General features: G+C 67.9%; 2 protein-coding genes across 2 annotated transcripts in view; one reads left to right on the top strand and one right to left on the bottom strand.

The window, feature by feature from the left end:
• CHLRE_06g297850v5 (uncharacterized protein) overlaps window positions 1-7768 on the bottom strand; it is a 29086-nt gene extending 21318 nt beyond the window's left edge. Inside the window, exons 1-13 of the mRNA XM_043063541.1 lie at window positions 7528-7768; window positions 6820-7413; window positions 5625-6612; window positions 4623-5470; window positions 3001-4449; window positions 2511-2846; window positions 2216-2379; window positions 1826-2009; window positions 1476-1634; window positions 1205-1333; window positions 808-1048; window positions 458-614; window positions 174-295 (exon numbers count right to left, since the gene is read on the bottom strand). Coding sequence (XP_042924247.1) covers window positions 174-295; window positions 458-614; window positions 808-1048; window positions 1205-1333; window positions 1476-1634; window positions 1826-2009; window positions 2216-2379; window positions 2511-2846; window positions 3001-4449; window positions 4623-5470; window positions 5625-6612; window positions 6820-7413; window positions 7528-7620 — 5464 coding nt within the window. The 5' untranslated portion in view covers window positions 7621-7768. The remainder of the gene's footprint in view (window positions 1-173; window positions 296-457; window positions 615-807; window positions 1049-1204; window positions 1334-1475; window positions 1635-1825; window positions 2010-2215; window positions 2380-2510; window positions 2847-3000; window positions 4450-4622; window positions 5471-5624; window positions 6613-6819; window positions 7414-7527) is intronic.
• Window positions 7769-7878: 110 nt separating this feature from the next.
• CHLRE_06g297800v5 (uncharacterized protein) lies at window positions 7879-17928 on the top strand. Its single transcript, XM_043063540.1, has 8 exons — window positions 7879-10167; window positions 10282-11108; window positions 11260-14129; window positions 14349-14543; window positions 14703-14824; window positions 14939-15194; window positions 15345-16851; window positions 17049-17928. The coding sequence occupies exons 1-8, from the start codon at window positions 8144-8146 to the stop codon at window positions 17345-17347; spliced, it is 8100 nt and encodes a 2699-aa protein (XP_042924246.1). The 5' UTR covers window positions 7879-8143; the 3' UTR covers window positions 17348-17928.
• The last annotated feature ends 340 nt before the right edge of the window (window positions 17929-18268 follow it).

Below are 18268 nucleotides of genomic sequence, written 5' to 3'. Positions count from 1 at the left end.
TGATCGAGAGGGGACGGGAGGAAACAGGCGAAGCGTGTTACGAGGTCGCAGATGGCAAGCGGAAGAGGGAGAAGGTGACAGAGATGGCGGTTGGGAGAAGATGAAGGCCGTTGGCGGGAGGCGGGCATGGTAGGGCGGTGGTCATCTGGATTTTGCTTTCCGTGGCGGCTTACCCTGGCACTCCTCAAACAGCCGCGCCCAGTGCCGCTGGCGCATGCCGTTGGTGCGCAGCGCTCGTATGAGCGGCAGGAACGCCTCAAAGTCCGAGATGCGCTTGTGGTACTTGCGAGCAATGCTGCGAACATAGGAAAACGGGAGCGACGTTGTCCCACAACTGACATAACACACGCCCGCCACACGCACCACTACCGTATAAGCAAGACGTAGAGCACAGAACGCATGTGTCGCGCATTTTCTCGCCGTTTTGCAAGCGCTTTCCTTATGCTAAGGAACTCACGCGTGCGGCGCGCCCTTGAGTTCTCGGTCCAGCTTGGCCACCAGCCGGGCCCAGGTGGGCACGCGGGTCTCCAAGCTGTCCAGGTCGAACCCGAACAGCGGGCTATACATCCACACCTGGTACTGCTCGCGAAAGCCCTGGATCAGCTTCCACAGGTCTGTGAGGGGCGGGCATTGGGACAAGAGGGAGGGAGATCAAGGTAGGGAGGCTGTGTGAACCCAGGCTTTGCGCAGTGGAGAGAAGTGAAGCTATCCTGGTCTTGAAGGAACTAGGCTTCACAACACATACAGTTGCAAACGATCAGCGACACCAGCGAGCCGCAGAGAGCAGTATAGCTGTGCTAAACGCACCCGCGTACGGCTGCAGCTGGCGGCGCAGCGCGGTGAGCGAGTCAAAGTTGCTCTGCTCCCAGCCCGCCAGGATCTCCATGCGGTTGAGCGCGTGCGACCGCTCAATGGCGGAGATGAGGTCAGCATCCAGCCTGGCGCAGGACTCCACGTACTTGTCCACCAGCTCCTCGTCAGCATGCCGCTGCCACTCCGCCACACGCTTGCGCAGCAAGGCCACGGCGTCAGCAAAGCTTGCCAGGTCCTGTGCAGGCGGCGTGCGATGGGCTGAGTTCAGGTGCTTTGGCAGGTTGGCACTGAGCCTTTCGCCACGCCACAGGCACGGGCGGATAAGCGGTTACCATCAAAGCAAGTTATTCACAGTGATAGCTCATTGCAGGCTGCGCCCAAGGCCGCCCACCTGTTTGAGCAGGTCCAGGCAGCGCTCCTCGTCGTCTCGCAGATGCGCCAGCCGCTCCGACGCCGCCTCCTGGCAGATGACAGGCAGCCGCATTGACGTCCACATGTCCGAGAACTCGGCGTCGGGGATCTGCAGGAACACGGCAACGCGCAAGGTGTTACTCGTTAGGCAGGCAGTACATTCACAGTCTGCAAGCTAAGCAGGACCAGCCAGGGTGTGACGGCTGCTTCTGGCAGACCAGACACATTGAAGGCCGCACGCTCTGACGCACCGGGTGCTTGAAGCGCTCGATGATGGCCATGTTGACCTTGACGGTGGTGAGGTAGCCCCCCACCTCGCCCACCAGGGCCGGGATGCGCGGCAGCAGCTCCCGCACCATGTGCAGCGCCGCCAGGTCCACAGCGCCAGTGGCCAGCACCTCGGCCGGCTCCTGCAGGGGTTGCAATTCATTGACGCAAAGTTTAAAAGCAGGAGGGGATGGAGGCGAAGCGCTGATACCAGCAACGGTCGCACACCAAACACGAGACAGGTCAGCGGCTGCGGGGTGCAGCAGTATCACGCAGGGTCGCGGGCGGGAACGGCCGGCAGGTAGGGCAGGTGACAGGACAGCAGCAGGCGCACCCGCAGCCGCAGCAGGGTGGTGTTAGCCGCATCCACGGCGTCCGCCAGCAGCCAGCGCAGGATGCTGTCACGCAGGCCGCGAGCGCGGCGGGCCAGGTGCTCCTTGAGGCCGCGGCAGTCCAGCCGCACCAGGCCCAGCCACGCCTCAGAGGGCATCAGCTCCAGGATGGACTTCTCTTGGTTGCTGCTCGGGGTGGGGTGGTGAGGGAAGGAAGAGGGGTGTGGCACCAGCAGGAAAGTTTGAGATAGATACATGCTGAAGGGGTGGCCACAGCACATATGTCGGCAATGGCCCGGAAGCGCCGGGCAGGTGGCATGACTGGCGTGTAGGGCGATCGCTAGCCCGGAAGCGATGGGATATACGGGCTATGGCACACCTCATCACCGCACCTGTACTTTTCTACCACCTCGATCCACTCGTTCATGTTGGCGGCGCGGCGGCTGACGTTGAGCTGTGCGTGCAGCATGTCCGCATCCGCGCCCAACAGGCTGGTGTGCTCCTGGAAGCTCATCAGCAGCACCTCGCAGCGCTGCCGGCTGCTCTCCGCCGCAGCCTACAGTTGCAAACGTGGAAATCAAAGGCGACACACGCGTAGGTGGTATGCGAGGGCAAGGAGCTGACAATCAAGCACCATTCCTGGCAAGGGATAGTGGGATTTACGTCGTGCAAACGTGGCACACCTACCTCAATGGTGTGCAGCGCCGCCACCACCTCAGGTGTGCGCAGGTCGAGCACAGGCGGCATCTTGAGCGTCGCCGTCACCTCGAACGGCACCAGCAGCGGAGCCGCGGCCGCCGCCGCCGCCTCTGCGCTGGAGGCCCCTGCCGCTGCCGCGGCGGCCGCCGCCTGCGCTGCTGCGGCGGCTGACGCAGCGGCCATGGCTGCCGCCACCGCGGCGGCGCCGCCGGCGCCGGAGGCCACGTGCGGGTACTTCTCCCGCTGCGTGTGCCGCAGCGAGACCTCGAGCCCAGGCAGCGTGTTGACTTCGTCAAGCGACAGCGTGACCGACTCCAGCAGCCGCTGCGAATGTAGACGCAGGCAAGGCGCCACGCGCACAACATTGAGACAACACCATGCAGCTCGGATCACCCCTACCTCTTAGCAACGCACGACATCATCTAACATCTTGCGCACTTGTACATGAACGCACGACCACGATGCCAGGCAGGCTCACCGCGCTTATGGTCTCCAGCGGCGGCAGGAAACGCACGTGGCCGTCCACCACCTCCAGCGTCACGTGGAACAGCGGCGCGCAGCCGTGGCCACTGATGCTGCCGGTCCCCGACGCCGCTGGCGCCTGCTGCGACGACGGCCTCGACACACGCTGCCCGCGCGCCTGCTCCACACCAGCAGCTTCGCCTTCCGCCGTCTGAAGGGCGTCAGCCTCCACGGCGCCCGTGTCAGCCGTCTCGACCCCGGCAGTACGGCTTGATACGGCGCTGCCCGCTGCCGTGCGGGGCGTATGCTGCGGCACACCATCGTACAAGTACAGATCCGTACCGCGGGTGCCGTACGTCTCCACGGCGGCGGCATACACCTGCAGGTCCTTTAGCATCCACGTGCGCAGGTTGTAGAAGAGCGCCACGTTGAGGGTGGAGGTGATGCGGAAGAACGGCAGCGGGTCGAACGCCGCCTGCGACGCCGCCACGTGAGCCGCGGCCGCAGCCGTCGCGACCGCGCCGGCCGACACCGGCGGCGGCGCCAGCAGCGCCTGGCGCGCGGCGGTGCCGAACTTGGGCTGCGGCCCGGGCAACTGCCCGGACGCCCCGCCGCCGCTTCCTGGGCGCCGGAGGCTGCTGCCGGGGCTGTTGCTGCCGTTGGGGTTGTTGGAGCGCACGCGACCCGTGGCGCGCTCCACGGCTGCCACGGCCGCGGCCGCCGCCGCCGCCGCGGCGCTGCGCAGCGCCTCGTCAGCTGCGTCAGCGATGATGTAAGCCAGCTGCTCGCACACGCGGGCGCGCAGGTCACGCACCTCCTCAATCCGCACGCCCTCCTGGATGTTCAGGAAGGAGATGAGGTCGATCGAGTCACCAGGCTGGCTCCCGCCCTCGAAGCCGGCATAGCTGCCGCCGCCCGAGCTGCTGACAGCCGCCGCCGCCACGGGCCGCCGCCGTGTCTCCATGAACGCCTGGAACTCGGCCGCGAGGGTGTCGCGGCCGGCGCGCACCGCAAAGATATTGCGCATGGGGATGAGCGACATCGCAAACACGTCGCGCGTGTGCATGGCCACCAGGTACTGATACGCCTGCTGCAGCGCGCGCAGCGTGGGGCCCACAGCCAACAGCGACCCGGCGCTCAACGCCGCCAGGCCACCCGCCGCCGCGCCCGGCGGCGGCGTGGGGTCCTCCGGCTCCGTGAACGCCGCCATGCACGGCACCAGGCCCGGCGGCAGTGCCTCCATGGCCGCGGCCAGGCCGGCGGCGCCGACGCCACTTCGCCCGGGCGCGGAGGGCGTGCCGTGCGGGTGCAGCGGGCGGCGGGGCACCACCAGCAGTCCGCCGTCGTCCTCGTCGGTGTTGGCGGTGCGGCTGATGTCCATGAGCAGCTCCTCGATGTTGTCGGGCACGCCGTTGACGCCGAACATGCGCGTGGCCATGACGCGGAAGACGTGGTGGTTGTGCGCCTGAATGGCGGAACAGGCGGTGAGGTGAGGAACCAGGTTGCAAACACACAGTCTATTAACACACGATCGGCGACCTACTGGCAAGCCACCGGTGCCGCTAGCGGTAGCGCTAGCGCGAGGAGGGTGAACAAGCCCTGCTGCGTGCGGCCTCATAAGGACACAGCAGCACTCACCACAGCGTACTGCACGCGGGCCTCCTCCAGGTGCGACCGGATGCGCTCCACGGGCTCGTCTGTGGTGGACTTGCGCCAGGCGCGCTGCGTGTACCGCCACGCCAGCAGACGGCGACGCAGCGCCGGCTGCGCGTAGCCGCCTGGCGGCCCCGCCGCTAGGCGCTTGCTGCCGGCACCCGCGCGACGTGCCGCAGCACGCGCTGCGCGGGCTTCTGCAGCCGCAGCTGCGCTGTCCGCTGCCCCGTCCCCACTGCCCCCAGCCCCCGTGGCTGCGGTCCGAGCCGTGCGTGCTGTGTAGTTCGTTTTGGCGGTGCGGCTGGTGCGGTGCGTCACGCCCGTCCTGTGCGACGGCGCTCTGGAGGCCGCATCCCACGCACCGCCGTCATCCCCGCCGTCCTCGCCCCCGCTTCCAGTCGGCTCCGCGCCATCCGCGCCCATAAAGTCGTCCGAATCTTCCCCTAGCTCGTCGTACCACGCACTGGGCACGGACCGCCCGCCCGCCGCCGCCGCCGCCGCCGCCACGCGCTGTGCCGCCGCCACCGCATTGCGCCCCGCGCCGGCGGCTGGGCTGGCCGGTGCGCCCAGCTCCTCACCGTCCTGCCCCTGCTGCGGCAGCGGCGGCAGCACGTCCCAATAGTCCATGCCCAGCCGCCGCACGATGCCCTCCAGCGTGTCGTCTGTGAGCATGGGCGCGGCACTCAGCGGCACCGAGTCGCGCGCGGCGTTGTACTGCAGCTGCTGCTGCAGGCGCCGCTGGTGCTCCAGCGCGGCGTTGCGCAGCTCCGACAGCCCGTCCTCGCTCTCGCCCTCAAACAGGATGTTGAAGCGGGACACGGTCTTGGTCTTGCCTGTGCGGGGGCGGGACAGAGAGGGGAGGTGAGTGGCGGGGACAGGCACGGGCCCCATCGTTCTGGTAGCTGAACACACCGTGGCGCTTCCCCAAGGCGCGTTGGGACACAATCGCTACAGTACCCGCACGCGCTGAAGCCTGCCAGTACTCACGGTTATGGTCCCACTCAATGGCGAAGGCGGTTCCGTTGTCCGACACGGCCGTAATCACACACGGCAGCCACTCGAAGGTGCCGTCGGCGCGGTACCAGCGGCTGACGGCGTGCGCGCCCACGCCGCGGTCCGTGTCGGGCCGGCCCAGCACGCCCGTGTGGTCCGCCGACAGCACTGCCGACAGCGCCACGGTGCTGCGCAAGATCTGCTGCTCCGCATACTTGCTCATCATGACCGGGTCCACTGCCGCCGCTGCCGCCACCAGCGCCGCGCGGTTGGGCCCGGCGCCGCCGCTGCCTTGCCCGCCACCGCCGCCGCCGCCTCCTGCGGCCGTAGCTGCCCCTCCGTTCGCAGCATGTGAGCCCGCAGGCGACGGCGCGCGGATGCCTGCACCCGCAGCGGCCGCAGCGGCAGCTGCGGGCGTGGCCGCCACGGCCGGGTGAGCTGCTGCTGCCGCTGCGGCGGCGCCTGCTGCTGCCACGATCTGGTTGGTGTGCATGGACGTGCTTTGGGCCAGCCCCAGGCCTGCGACGGGGCCGCGTGCCGAGCCGCCAGGCGACACGGGGCGTCGCGGCGTCACACCCGGCAACGGCGTCGTGCCCGTCAGCCCACCGCCAAGCCCTGTGCTAGACGCTGTGCCGCCGCGCGAAGTGCGCGACGGGCTGCTGCCACGACTGGCCGCGCCCGAAGCCGCCAACCCGCCGGCAGCAAACTGCACCGGCGCGGACACAACCGCCCCCGCAACCGAGCTGCGGGCTGCTCCTGGCAACGGTGAGATGGATCCACTCACGCGGCGGCCCGGCGATCCCAGGCCGCCCACGCCGGCGCCGGTGCCGGCTGACGGTGGCGGGCGGCCGTCCGGGAAGGGCGGCTCGGAGGCGGCTACTGTGGCAGCGGCCACGGAGGCGACCTTGTTGGTCATTTGTGCACCGCGGCGGGCGTGCAGGTCTGCCAGCTGCTCGCCAATGTACTTTTCCTGGTCATACTCCTACATGACAAATATGGAATTGTTGCCGGGTCATGGCTTGCATGGTCTAGAACAGCACCTTGCAAAGTCCTCACACTGCTGCGAGCAAGATGATGTATTGATGTTGCTGAACAGTTTGGCCCCGTGACCCGTCAGGCACCACGCCGCGGGCCCCTGCTGTTCCCGGCCTCATGCTGTCATGGGACCGCCTTGAGACCCCAAACGCACCTGCTCAAACAGATACTCATTGATATTCGAGTGCACCTCCGGCGACACCGTCTGCCAGAACGCCTCCGGCACCTCCGCCAGCCGCATGGGGTTGCCGCCCCACCCCATGTTAGCTGCCACCGCCTGCACGAAGTCGCCCTGCTTCACGCCAGTGGGCTTGCCAACACCGGTGTGCCGCAGCGGGCTACCGCCACCACCATGTACTGCTCCTTCCGCGCCCGCGGGAGCTAAGGGGCGGGAGCTGCGCGGCGAGGCGGCCGCACCAGCGCCGCCCCCGCTGCCCGTGTGCGACGGCTGCGGCTGCACCCCGGGCGCCTGTGCGATTGGCGGTGGCTCTGGCACGGTGGCCGCAATGGTGGAGCGCCACGACGCCTCGACGGGGTTGGTCAGCAGCGTGGTGGTGCGGCCGAAGGGGTCGAAGGCCGGGGCGGCGCCCTCGCCGGCTGCCAATGCCCCCGTGCGGTGCTTGAGCAGCGTTGACGGGCCCGGGTGCTGGCCGTGCTTGGGCCGGGGCCCCAGGCCCCGCACAGCCCTCCCGGCCCCCACGGACTCCTTCTGCACCGCGAGGGCATAGGCCAGGCCCCATGGCACCGCCTGCGGAACGGTTGTGAACGTGAGCTGTGCACCGGATGCCATGTCTAGTCGGGACCGGACGGAATTCGCGCGCCCCGCTGTCTGCTTATATCTTTGAGCTGGTTTACTACTTACCTCCTGAGCATTCTGAGCCCCCTGGGAGAATTGACCGGCTTCAAGGGCCGCGATAGTCCGCGCAAGACGCTCCTTCGGGTCCTGTGGCTCCATCCTTGCCCTTAGCTACCACCTCTCATGATTTCACCGTATGTATACTCATCGTTGTGAACACGACCGGGCTCAGCTTACGGCCCTTCAAACTTGCAAATGAAAATGGACAGGTATTCGCGTTCCGAGTAATCTAAGTAGACGCTTTTGTTTCGTTATAAAACATTCTCCTGCAGCTTATCGTTGCACACCAGTTTTGGTGCGGGACTGCATCGGGTTTCGTTTTCTCCAGCGCCCTTCGCCTGAGACACCACTAATTTATGTTCTCTATACACAAAACCTCAGACCTTGACTGACACTACAAATTCTTCATTGACCTGCTAAACAAGGTTTTGGGCCGACCTTCGAGCGTCACACAGCGCGGTGTTACTTGACCCCAGTTAAGCAATCTACATTTTACATGCAGTTAACCGTATATAGTGAAGAGATTTTGGGAATACAGAACCTTCACAACGGGCACAGTCACAGCTGGGCATTTTAATGGGTTGGCTTTAACTGACGGGCCTCAGGTCCAAAGACTGACGTTATGACGGTGTCCGTGGCTGCGGACGGCCTGGCCGGTGGCGCTGTGACAGCGGACGTGGCGGGCGCTCCGGGTAGCCCCGTGCTTCCCCGCACGGACGCACCACCGTCCCCCAGCAGCGCCGCCCGCAACGGCGGAGCTGGTGGTGGCGGTGGCGGCGGCTCTCCACGACGTGGTATAAACACGCTATTCGAGCCGTCCTCTCAGTTCTTCGAAAACGGGCCGCCGAAGGAGAGCCTCATCCGCTCGCCGGAGCTCGCACGTGTTGAGCTCTCGACGGCGTTGGAGCCACGAGGCGCTCAGCGCCAAGCCGGCGTGTCGCATGTGGGCCACACGCTACAGGGGCCCATAGACACTCGTGCCGCCGCAGTTCCAAGGGCTCGCGGAGCCGCCGCGCCAGCGGGCCCCTCCCCTTACCTGACGCCTCTGCACGATGGCCGCTCGCCCAAGCGCCAGCCGCGCCGCACGTCAGCCCCGCCGCCGGTGTCTGGCCAGCCGTCGGGACTGTCGCCTAGCGGCCCCAGCCTGACCTCGGGCTCAGGGCTTCCCGCCCACAAGCGCACTCTGGCGGAGCTGACGGGCGGGCGGCCTGTGGCGGGCAGCGCAGCAGCAGGCGTGCGGGGCGCACGCCGGCACGCCGCAGCGGCCGGCGCCCTGTCGCCATCGCTTGCGGCGCCCTCGGTGCCGCACTGGACAGTGGAGGAAGAGAAGCAGAAGGCCAGGGACCGGTCTTCCAGCCCGAGGTCCAGGGCAGGCAAGGCGGCCGAGGGTGAGCCGGCTGCGGCCGTGAATGGCCCGACGTCACCTAGGCTGCATGACGTGTACGCAGTGGGGCCGGCACAGCAGCAGCAGCAGCAGCAGCAGCAGCAGCAGCAGCACCCGCCAGGGGGTGTCAGCGTCAGTGACGCCGCGTCCGTGCGCGGCGCTGACAGCGGTGATGCTGCGGGGAGCAGCGACGCCGAGGGGAGCGGCAGTGGCAGCGGCAACGAGGGCGGACAGCGCTACTTCTACTTGGGCAGCTACGCACCGCCGGGCACCAACCTGGACTGGAGCCACACCAATGCCTACGGCGACAGGCCCGGCGGCCCCGGCAATGGCACTGGCCTTGGTGTAGCAGGGTATGCGGCTCCCCTGCCAGCAACAAGCGCATCCGACGGCGGCGCCCAACCGCGGGCACTGGGAGCCGGAGCTGGTGCAAGCGCTGCCGTCAGCGCCGGCGGCGCACTGCCGGCGCTGGAGGCTCAGGCCTCGCACCAGTCACAGCATTCCCAGCAATCGCAGCAATCGCAGCTGCGTGCTCCGGCAGCTCAGGGCTCGGCCACCTCGGTCGGCTCGCTCAGCTCCCCCGTGTCCGCGGCGCGGCTGGCGGCGGCGGAGCGCGGCGCCAGCCTGGCTGGCCGCAGCGCCTCCTGGCGCCGCAGCCTCGCGCCCGATGCCCACACCAACCCCAACGCCGGCATGCGTCAGTCAATGCACAGCGTGCGTCCCGGGCACGGCGCGCCCGGCAGTCCCAGCGGCGCCGGCGTGATGAGCTCCACACTGGCGGAGTGGGCGCGGCACAGCGTGCACACGGTGGGGCCGGAGACGCGCTCGCCACGCCTAATCAGCGCCGGCACCGCGGCGGGGTCAGCGGCATGGGGCCATGGGAACGGGCCGTCTGCCGCAGAGGACAGCGGCTGGGCCCCGCCTGCGGGGATTGCGGAGTATGGCGCGGGCAGCCGCACCAGCGACAGTGAGGGCGAGCGCGCCAGCAGCCGAGGGGGCGGAGGAGGAGGCGGCGGCATGCGCGGGGGCAGCGCAGGCGGAGGAGCTGCAAGGACCTCACCTGGGCGCAGTCGGAGCAGCAGCGCTGCGACGGCCTCGGCGTCTGCGGTGTGGGTTGACCCGGAGCTGGTGCGGCAGTACACACAGCGGCCGCCCAAGCTGTGTACGCCCAATACCACCACCGGCAGGCCCATCACCAGCAGTGATTTTGTGGCGTTCAAGAACAAGACTGTCAACCGGTCAGGAGCCCCCAACACGCTAAGGTGCGTTGCAGGAATGAGGGAGTCGGCTGCGGGTCAAATCGTACATTGGAGCTTCCCTGCTTGGCTTTCTGGTGGCTTCAATACCTTTGCGCCTCGCTTCTGTCTCCGCAACAGGACGCCCCTGGGTAGCGTGGCAGCAGCGGGTGGCGGCGCAGGTGCGGGTGCGGACGCTCGTGGCATGCCGCCCTTGTCCGCCCTGATCGGCCCCGCCTGGGTGCCGCCGCAGTCGCGGCCGCGCTCGCCCCACATGGGCGTGGGGAGCGTGCTGGGCTCTGCCACCTTCGTGCCGGGCCTGTTTGTGCCCCTCGAGCTGGAGCCGGCGCCGCCGCGGCCGGGCACCTCCGCAACTTCCACCAGCTCCGCCACCGCAAGCGCCAGCGCCGCCACCGGTGCACCCGTGGATCCAGCCGACGGCTCCACACGGCCAGTCACCACCACCACAGACACCGCCGGCGGCACCACCCGGGCCGGCACCGCATCCGGCGGCGGCGGTGCCTTCAGCGGCACTGCCACGCGGCTGGCTGCCACTGGTGGCGGCGGCGGCGGCGCAGGCGCCGCCCCTGTAACGCACGTCCGCTGCGGCGCCGGTGAGCTGTCGCTCGACGTGGCGCCCTGGATGACGCCCGCCTCTGGGCCGTCTGGCGACGTGTGCGGGCTGTTCGGCGGCGACGACGGCGGCGAGAGCGTGGCGCTGTTGAGCCGTGTGGTGAAGGGCACGGTGCACTGCGACCTGGGCTGGGCGGAGGTGTCGGAGAGCCTCATGTTCATGAGCTCGGCGGCGGTGCCCAACGCAGTGCTGCGCTTCCCGGTGCCGCCGCGCGCGGTGCTGCAGAAGTTCGCTGCCACCATCGGCGGCACAACGGTGCTTGCTGAGTCGGTGGCGCGGCCGGTGCTGGCGGGGTATGACGAGGACGAGGAGGAAGATGACGACCCAGGGCCAGGTGAGCTGATGAGGCTTTGCATGGCCGCGTTCAGGCTGCAGGCAACAGGGGGGAGTTCCTATAAACTCTTCCGATGCTTATTTGGTATTTTGCTGTTTTTTATGCGAGTCGGCTGGCTTACTCTTTCCGGTTCACATGCTTCTACACGCAGGCCGCACCCTCCTCAAGGGCTTCGCCCGCCGCAACAGGGACGCTGCAGGTGCCGGAGGCGGCCGCCCGCCTGTGCTTCGTGTGCCGCTGGGCAAAGTGCGCGGCGACATCTTCATCAACATCACCTACGTGGTGCAGCTGGAGGCAAGCGGCAACACGCTGTCGCTCACGCACGTCTGCAACTGGACGCCCGCGCGGCAAGGCTGGCACCTGACGCCCGGTGGGCAGGCGGGCGCGGCCGCCGAGGGCCCTGCGCCTGTCGCCTCCGGCGGCGGGCGGCGGGCGAAGCACAAGCCCTCCGAGCTGTATGACCTGACGTTTGAGATGGAGGTGCTGAGTCACCGCGGCCTCAACCTGGTGACCGGGCCGCGCCACATGGCCATCAAACCCAACTACGACTCCCTGCTCATCCAGGGCTACACGCAGGTGTGGCGGCCGCGCCACGTCACACACGTCACGTTCGAGGTGGCGCTGTCCGCGCCCATCCGCTCATTCGCCATCCTGCATGACGCGCGCACCTCAGCCGGAGGCGAAGGCGAGGCCATTGAGGCCGGCGGCGCCGTAGCCGGCCGCGGCGGCGCCGCCCTCGCGCCGAGTGCGCCCCACCGGTCGGGCGCCAGCCACGGACACGACGGCTCCGCAGCGCCAGCAGTGCCGTCGCTAGCCATCGGCCGGTCAAAGAGCCTTAAGTTCCTGGGCCCTATGACCCTGGATGCTGGTGATAGCAACCAGACGCTGGGCGGCGAGAATAGCTGGCGCACGGGCGGAGCAGCCAGCTCGCCGGGCTTGCGGCCGTCACTAGCGGGTGCCGGCACCGGCGTGTACGGTCTGCGTCGCGCCCACGCGGGCGGAGGAGTGGGGTACGACACGCACTCACGCACCTCCAACCGCAACTGCGCCGCCGTCACGTTCGTGCCCGCGAGCCACTTCAGCCCCTTGGAGCTGGAGGAGGCGCTGGGGCCGGAGGTGGCGCCCGGGCCGCGCGCGCAGGCGGCGGCGCTGCGAGCAGGCAGCTCTGCCGTGCCGGGGCCGCTGCCGGTGGAGCTGCTGCTCGTGGTGGACTGCTGCGGCCCCACAGGCATGGCCTACCACCTCATGCAGCTGCTGCAAACGCTGGCGCTCATGCTGCGCAGCCTGCCGGTGGCTGACAGCAGCGCAGTCGCCGGCGCCGGGATCGGCGTTGGCACGGCCAGCACCAGCGTCATAGCCTCAGGCGGTGCCGAGGCAGGGCTCAGCGACACGCGAGGCTCCGCCGGCGGCGGCATGGCGGCGACAGGCGCGAGCGTGCTGGGATCATCCAGCGCTGCGGCGTCAGCTCTTGCTTCTGCAGCGCTCTTCAACATTGTCATCGTTCCGGGCGGACCGCCTCCCCCAGAGGAAGATGACGAGGAAGAGGCTGGCAGCCGCAGCCGGGGGGGCAACAGCAACGACTCTGATGACGATGACCTGGGGTTGTTACCTCGCAGCCGTCGCCGGCGCTCATCCACCAGCAGCCGCCGGCGTTCGTCGGGTGTGTCGTCCGACGGCGGCGCCGTGGGCCTGCCGCAGCCCAAAGACGCGCTACCACCCATGTGGTTCTTCCCGTCCGGCGCGAGGCCGGTGACCGCGGAGACCGTGGCCGCCGCCATCGCTTGGGTGGGGTCGCTGGTGACCGACGCCAACAACCTGGTCCTGTGGGCGCAGCCCATGCCGCGCACGCACCTGCTGCTGTCGGGCCTGGCGGCCGCCTACCCGCGGGTGCCCGGCTACCGCCGCGCCGCGGTGCTGCTGTGCCAGCACCTGAAGCCGCACGAGCGCGCCGTGCGCCGCTACTCCTACGGCGGCAACGGCTCGAACTACACCACGCCGCGGCAGGGCAGGAGTGTGGCTGGCAGCCGTGCTGTCAGCCGCGCCGTCAGCCGCGCCGCCTCCAAGCGCGGCGGCATGCTGAGTCGCAGCACCTCCAAGAAGAACCTCAGCAGGGCACTCAGCCGCATGGGCACGCTGCGCGAGCGGGCGGTGGCGGCGGCCGCCGCCGCGGTGGTGGAGGAGGGCGAGGAGGGCGCCGGCGCCGACGGCGCGCTGGGCGAGCCGGGTGTTGAAGAGGGCGACCGGACGGCGTCTGCGCTGGAGGCGGCGGTGGCCGCGCTGGCGTCGCGAAGCGGCGGGCGCGCAGTGGTTACCTCCGTGTCGGGGGCGGATCCTGGGCTGGCCGGTGCCGGGGCCCCTGCAGCGCATGTGGCGTTTGGTGAGCCGCCGCCGCCGCTGGCACACTTGCGCCAGGCTGAAGATCGGGGTGAGGAGGCGGGTGACATGCCTGGCCCGGTGCGCTCTGAGTCGCCGGCGCCGCAGCCGTCACGGCAGCGGCCGCGGTCTTCCATCGCACGCAGCGGCCAGCCACGCTCCGGCCTGGTTACCGGCAGTGGCACTGACGGGGTGCGCTTTGGCCCGTTCGGTGACGGGTCGGCGCCGCCTATGCTGGAGCGCTCCCGCTCACGACCGCGCGCCGCGACCGACCTCGGCATCAGCGACAGCGATCCGGATAGCCGCGTCATGCGCGGCAGCGGCTTTCGCTCAGCCGACGGCGCGGCCGCCTATGCGGCCCTGCGCGAGGAGGACAAGGCGGAGGCCGCCCGCAACCCCGACCCGCCCCGCTTGGGCTTCCCGGTCTTTGTGGTGGTGCACGAGCTGGCGATGCCGCCTCTCAGCGGCCCCGCCGGCGGCGGCGGCGGAGGCCTGTACGGCGCGTCTGGTCCCAGCTACCTGATGGCGTACCACGTGTACCAGAAGCACCTGGAGGGTTTGCTATACGAGCAGGCGCGTGAGGACGTGCAGCAGCTGTCGCTCGGCTACTTCCGTGGCATGGCGGAGGCGGAGGGCGGCTTCCTGCAGGTAGGTGCGGGCGTACAGTGTACGGCAGGGTGCGGGTAGCTAGGGCATGGTGGTGCCGCATGGCGGTGTGGCTTCACTGCTTAGTTTTGGTGCTTCGTGCCGGCGGCTACACGCACGTCCCTCGCATGGGCTGTTTGCAGGGATAGGATGCAACCACCGGTCATGGGCATTGCTGACTGTTTGCCCGGTGTGTGTGTGTGTGTGTGTCCCGGATGCCAGGTGGCTGCCTCGCCGCTGGAGGTTGGGTCGGCGCTGGTGCTGGCAGCCTCCTGCGCCGTGAACGGCCGCTACCTGAGAGACCTGAAGCTCAGCACGCGCGGCGCCGTGCTGCGGGAGCAGTTCCCGCAGCGCCTGCCGCCGGCCATGCCGCTGGGCGAGCCGGTCACACTGCTGGTGCGGCTGACCAAGATGCAGGTGCGTGAGTGTATGTGCATATGTGTGTGTGTGTGCATATGTGGGCTGCAGCGCGTGTGCTAAGGGCAAACGTAGGCGCTGCTCAACAACGACAGTGCCTGTCGCCTTCGTTCACTGTATTTCTGACATGCGTGTGATGTGTGGATTCGCCACGTGCAGCCTGGAGCCGCGCTGGTGCTGGCGGGGCGCTGGCCCAATGGCTCACGGACGCAAGTGGAGGTGTCGGTGGACCCGCGGCTGCGGACGACCGGGCAGCTGCTGCCGCTGCTCTGCGCGCTGGGGTAGGTCAAGCCCCAGAAGAGTCAGTGCTCAAACTACACAGTCGCAAGCTGCAAGGGCGGAAACACGGCCCGACCACCTGGCCACTGCTAATCTTCTTTTGCCTATGCGTGCAGGGAGGTGTCTTCGCTGCTGAAGCAGCTCCCGCCGCCTCCACCGGCCGGCGGCTTCCGGCCCGGCAACGACGCAGCCAGCATGCGCCGCAGCGGCGGCCTGTCCCAACAGCAGCAGCAACAGCAGCTCACTCAGGAGCAGCAGGAGGCGCTGCTCAGGGCGCAGCTGGGCACGCCCAAGCAGCAGGCGGCGCGGAAGCGGGCCATCGAGAGGTGCCGGGCCTTCAATTTGGTGACCACGCTGACGCAGATGTCCATGGTGGGTACCCTCCCGCATTTCCGCAGGCATTCCCTCCATATCCACTCCAGAAGTTCTCAAGCACGCTATGGCGGAGTGTCATGCACGGTCATTAAGCGTGCCCGTTACCTGGTCACACATGGCTGCCTTGTGATCTTGTTGCGAACGCAGGTGACCATGACGCTGGCTCGCGGTCGTGGCCTGTCCATGCACACACACCAAAACAACGCCAACAGCCGACACGACCCCCGCGCCAACTTCTTCTGGCCTTCGCCCATCCTGTCAGTGCTGTCTGCGGCTGCACGCGAGGCGTATGCGGCAGGGCCCGGCGCACAGCTGCAGCAACAACAGCAGCAGCAACAGCAGCAGCAGCAGCACGGTGGGCCTAACGGCATGGCGGCCGGCGCCACCACGCCCTTCGTGGCGCCGCCCAACGCCGCAGCTGCTGCAGCCCACGCGCCGCTGTCGAAGGTGTCATCCCACCATCTGATCACATTCCAGGACCCGCCACCGCAGTTGTCGGCGTCACTGTCGCTGGCGGGGATTGAGCTGCCTGGCGGCATCAAAGGGCTTCCAACCGGGCACATGACGCTGACCGCCAAGGCACCAGGCGCGCCCTCACGCGCGTCGTCTTCCTCCCTGCAGCCGCCGCCGCCGCTGCCCCAGCACACCGGCTCCCAGCACGCCATCTCACCCGACCCCTCTGCGCCGGGAGCGCCAGATGACACAGGCTCCGAAGCCTCCTCAGCGCGCCCCTCCCTCGCCCAGGTCGCCGGCGACACCATGGCCGGGCCGCAACCAGGCGGCACCGCGCCTGTGCCGTTGCTGCAGCAGTCCTCGCTTGCCTCCCTCAAGTCCGAGGCCACAGCAGCTACCCTGACCTCGGATGCCTCGGACACAGAAAGCCGCGCCGGCGGCTCCGCCCGTGTCAGGACGCCCAGCCGCGCCGCGGCGCGGCGGCGGTCGCTGGTGCTGCTGGAGCAGACGACGCAGATGACGGCCCTGCGCATGTCGGCTCTGGGTATCCCGGCATATCTGCCGGATGGCGGCACACGTAGTCCTGACATGATTTCAGCAAGTGGCGGCGTAGGCGGAGGGCACGGTGCGCCCCGCCTGTCCAACTCAGGCACCCTGCACTTCGGCGGCACCGTCAGTCGACGCGGCAGCGCCATCAGCGGCATGGACGCGGCGGCGGCTCAGCACCAGCTCGCGGCGGCGCGGCTGTCCAATGTGTCTGCAACGTCATCTGCAGCGGAGTGGCGAGCGCCGCCCACGCAGGACGGTGCACAGTCAGATGAGGCTCAAGAGCCCCGCAGCGAGCCCCAGCAGCTGCTCAGCCCGCCTCTGCCCACGGCTAGGAACCTGGCGCCCGCGGGCGCGCTGCCGCCTCTGGCCCCAGCGCCTGCTGCCAGCAGCCGGCCGCAGCCGACCCCCAGCCCGCAGACTCTGCATCTGCAGGCGTCCTACGCCTCGCACCAGATGTCTTCAGAGCAGTCCAAGACGCCCACTGTGCCCATCGGGCCGCCCATGACGGCAACGGCCGCCGCCGCTGCCCACCAGCTGACAGTGCTGGGCCAGCTGGCGGCGCTGCAGCGGGCTGACGGCAGCTGGCCGCCGGACGCGGTGTTGGAGGAGCTGGTGGTCAGCAACGGCCGCAACCTGGATGTGCCCGTCATGGGTGAGTGGAGTGGCGGGACGGGATGACTTGCAGGTTTTGCAAGGGGGGATGGTACTGGCAAGGCCACGGCCCTGGCTGCAGCTTTGGTTGGGCTGGTTAGCTGTATGGCATCGTGCAGGCCTGCATGAACACCGCCGCTGTAACATCACACATGCGTTGGAGCAACGCGTGCATGTTTGCTGTTCCCATCTATGCAGGTGGGCCCAAGCCCCAAACCGGGGCGCAGCGGCATGAGGCCATTGCACGTGAGGCGCGGGCTAGGGAGGAGCTTGAGGGCTTACGCGAGCACGCTCTACGCGGCGCGGTGCGCGGTGCGCTCTGGTCCACGCTGCTGGCGCTGGCCCTGCTGCGCACACGCTACGCAGCTGCCCGGCTAGCCTGGATCCCATTGGAGGCTCGGGCGTTTGCATGGCTTGAGGGCGTGTGGCCGCCGCCAACCATATGCCCGCTGTCGCCTGCTTCGGCAATCCTGCGCATCTCCGCGCTGCTGGTTTAGGCAGCAGCATGTGTACGGTACGTGTGTGTGAGTATGAATGTGTATGTGTGTGTGTGTGTGTGTGTGTGTGTGTGTGTGTGTGTGTGTGTGTGTGTGTGTGTGTGTGTGTGTGTGTGTGTGCTTCGTGTGTAGTCGGCCTAATGCACGCGGCGGTCGGGAGCGCAGGTGTGTACTTGGGCGCGCACGTATTACCGGAACTGAATAACCTGGAGTAACTGTGTGAGCGTCGGCAGACTTGGGTCGCACTCGACACTGACAGCACTTGGAATAAGCTGCATGGCGATACGGCGAATGTAGGGCCATAAGAGGATTGGGAAGGTGGTGTTGGGTGATTGACGTACAAGGTGGGGTGTCGGCATGCTTTGGAACTGCAGCCTGGACTGACAGCATGACCTACATGCCAGCATTGTTAATAATACTGCCGGCGGCAGTATGTCGAACCAGTCACCGGTCAGGGTGGGAAAGGTTGGATGCCATGTTTTGTTGCGGCATCCAGGATTCCCGTCTTGCTTGTGACACGGAGACTTGTGGTTGTAACATTGCCGCGCTGACTTGCTCCACAACTGTAAGCCATGTTTATATGCCATGCAAATCAAGGGCTGTGGCGCCTGCAGCCCTATCCGTCAACTCGTCAAGGCTGTAGCCTTCAGGGGCGTAGGGACGCCGCACGTCGAGCACGTTACTCGCACGTCCCGTGGCGGTGGCAGGTGCGCTGCGTCATACCGGTACTCTCGGGATTTGTGAGTTTGTGCTGCGTCGCATCTCATTTATTTCTAGTGCATGTGCCCTGCAGAAATCAGGAACGCGCCCCTGTCCGGGCCAGGCACGCTCCCGGGCTTGGTCCACGGTGCTGACTGCCCGTCAGTGCTATCCAGGCTATCCTGTGCTATCGACGACGCCTGCCCGTACCTCCGTGCCATA

This window comes from Chlamydomonas reinhardtii, chromosome 6 (assembly GCF_000002595.2).
Source record: "Chlamydomonas reinhardtii strain CC-503 cw92 mt+ chromosome 6, whole genome shotgun sequence".
NCBI classification, from domain to species: Eukaryota; Viridiplantae; Chlorophyta; class Chlorophyceae; order Chlamydomonadales; family Chlamydomonadaceae; genus Chlamydomonas; species Chlamydomonas reinhardtii.
This window is presented reverse-complemented; position numbering and strand designations above follow the sequence as displayed.

Excerpts from the sequence above, each read along its gene's own strand:
- CHLRE_06g297800v5 (XM_043063540.1), top strand. The coding sequence starts at position 8,144 with ATGACGGTGTCCGTGGCTGCGGACGGCCTGGCCGGTGGCGCTGTGACA. Across the intron at positions 14,544-14,702 it reads TGCGGCTGACCAAGATGCAG|CCTGGAGCCGCGCTGGTGCT; the intron begins GTGCGTGAGTGT and ends CGCCACGTGCAG. Across the intron at positions 15,195-15,344 it reads CGCTGACGCAGATGTCCATG|GTGACCATGACGCTGGCTCG; the intron begins GTGGGTACCCTC and ends TTGCGAACGCAG.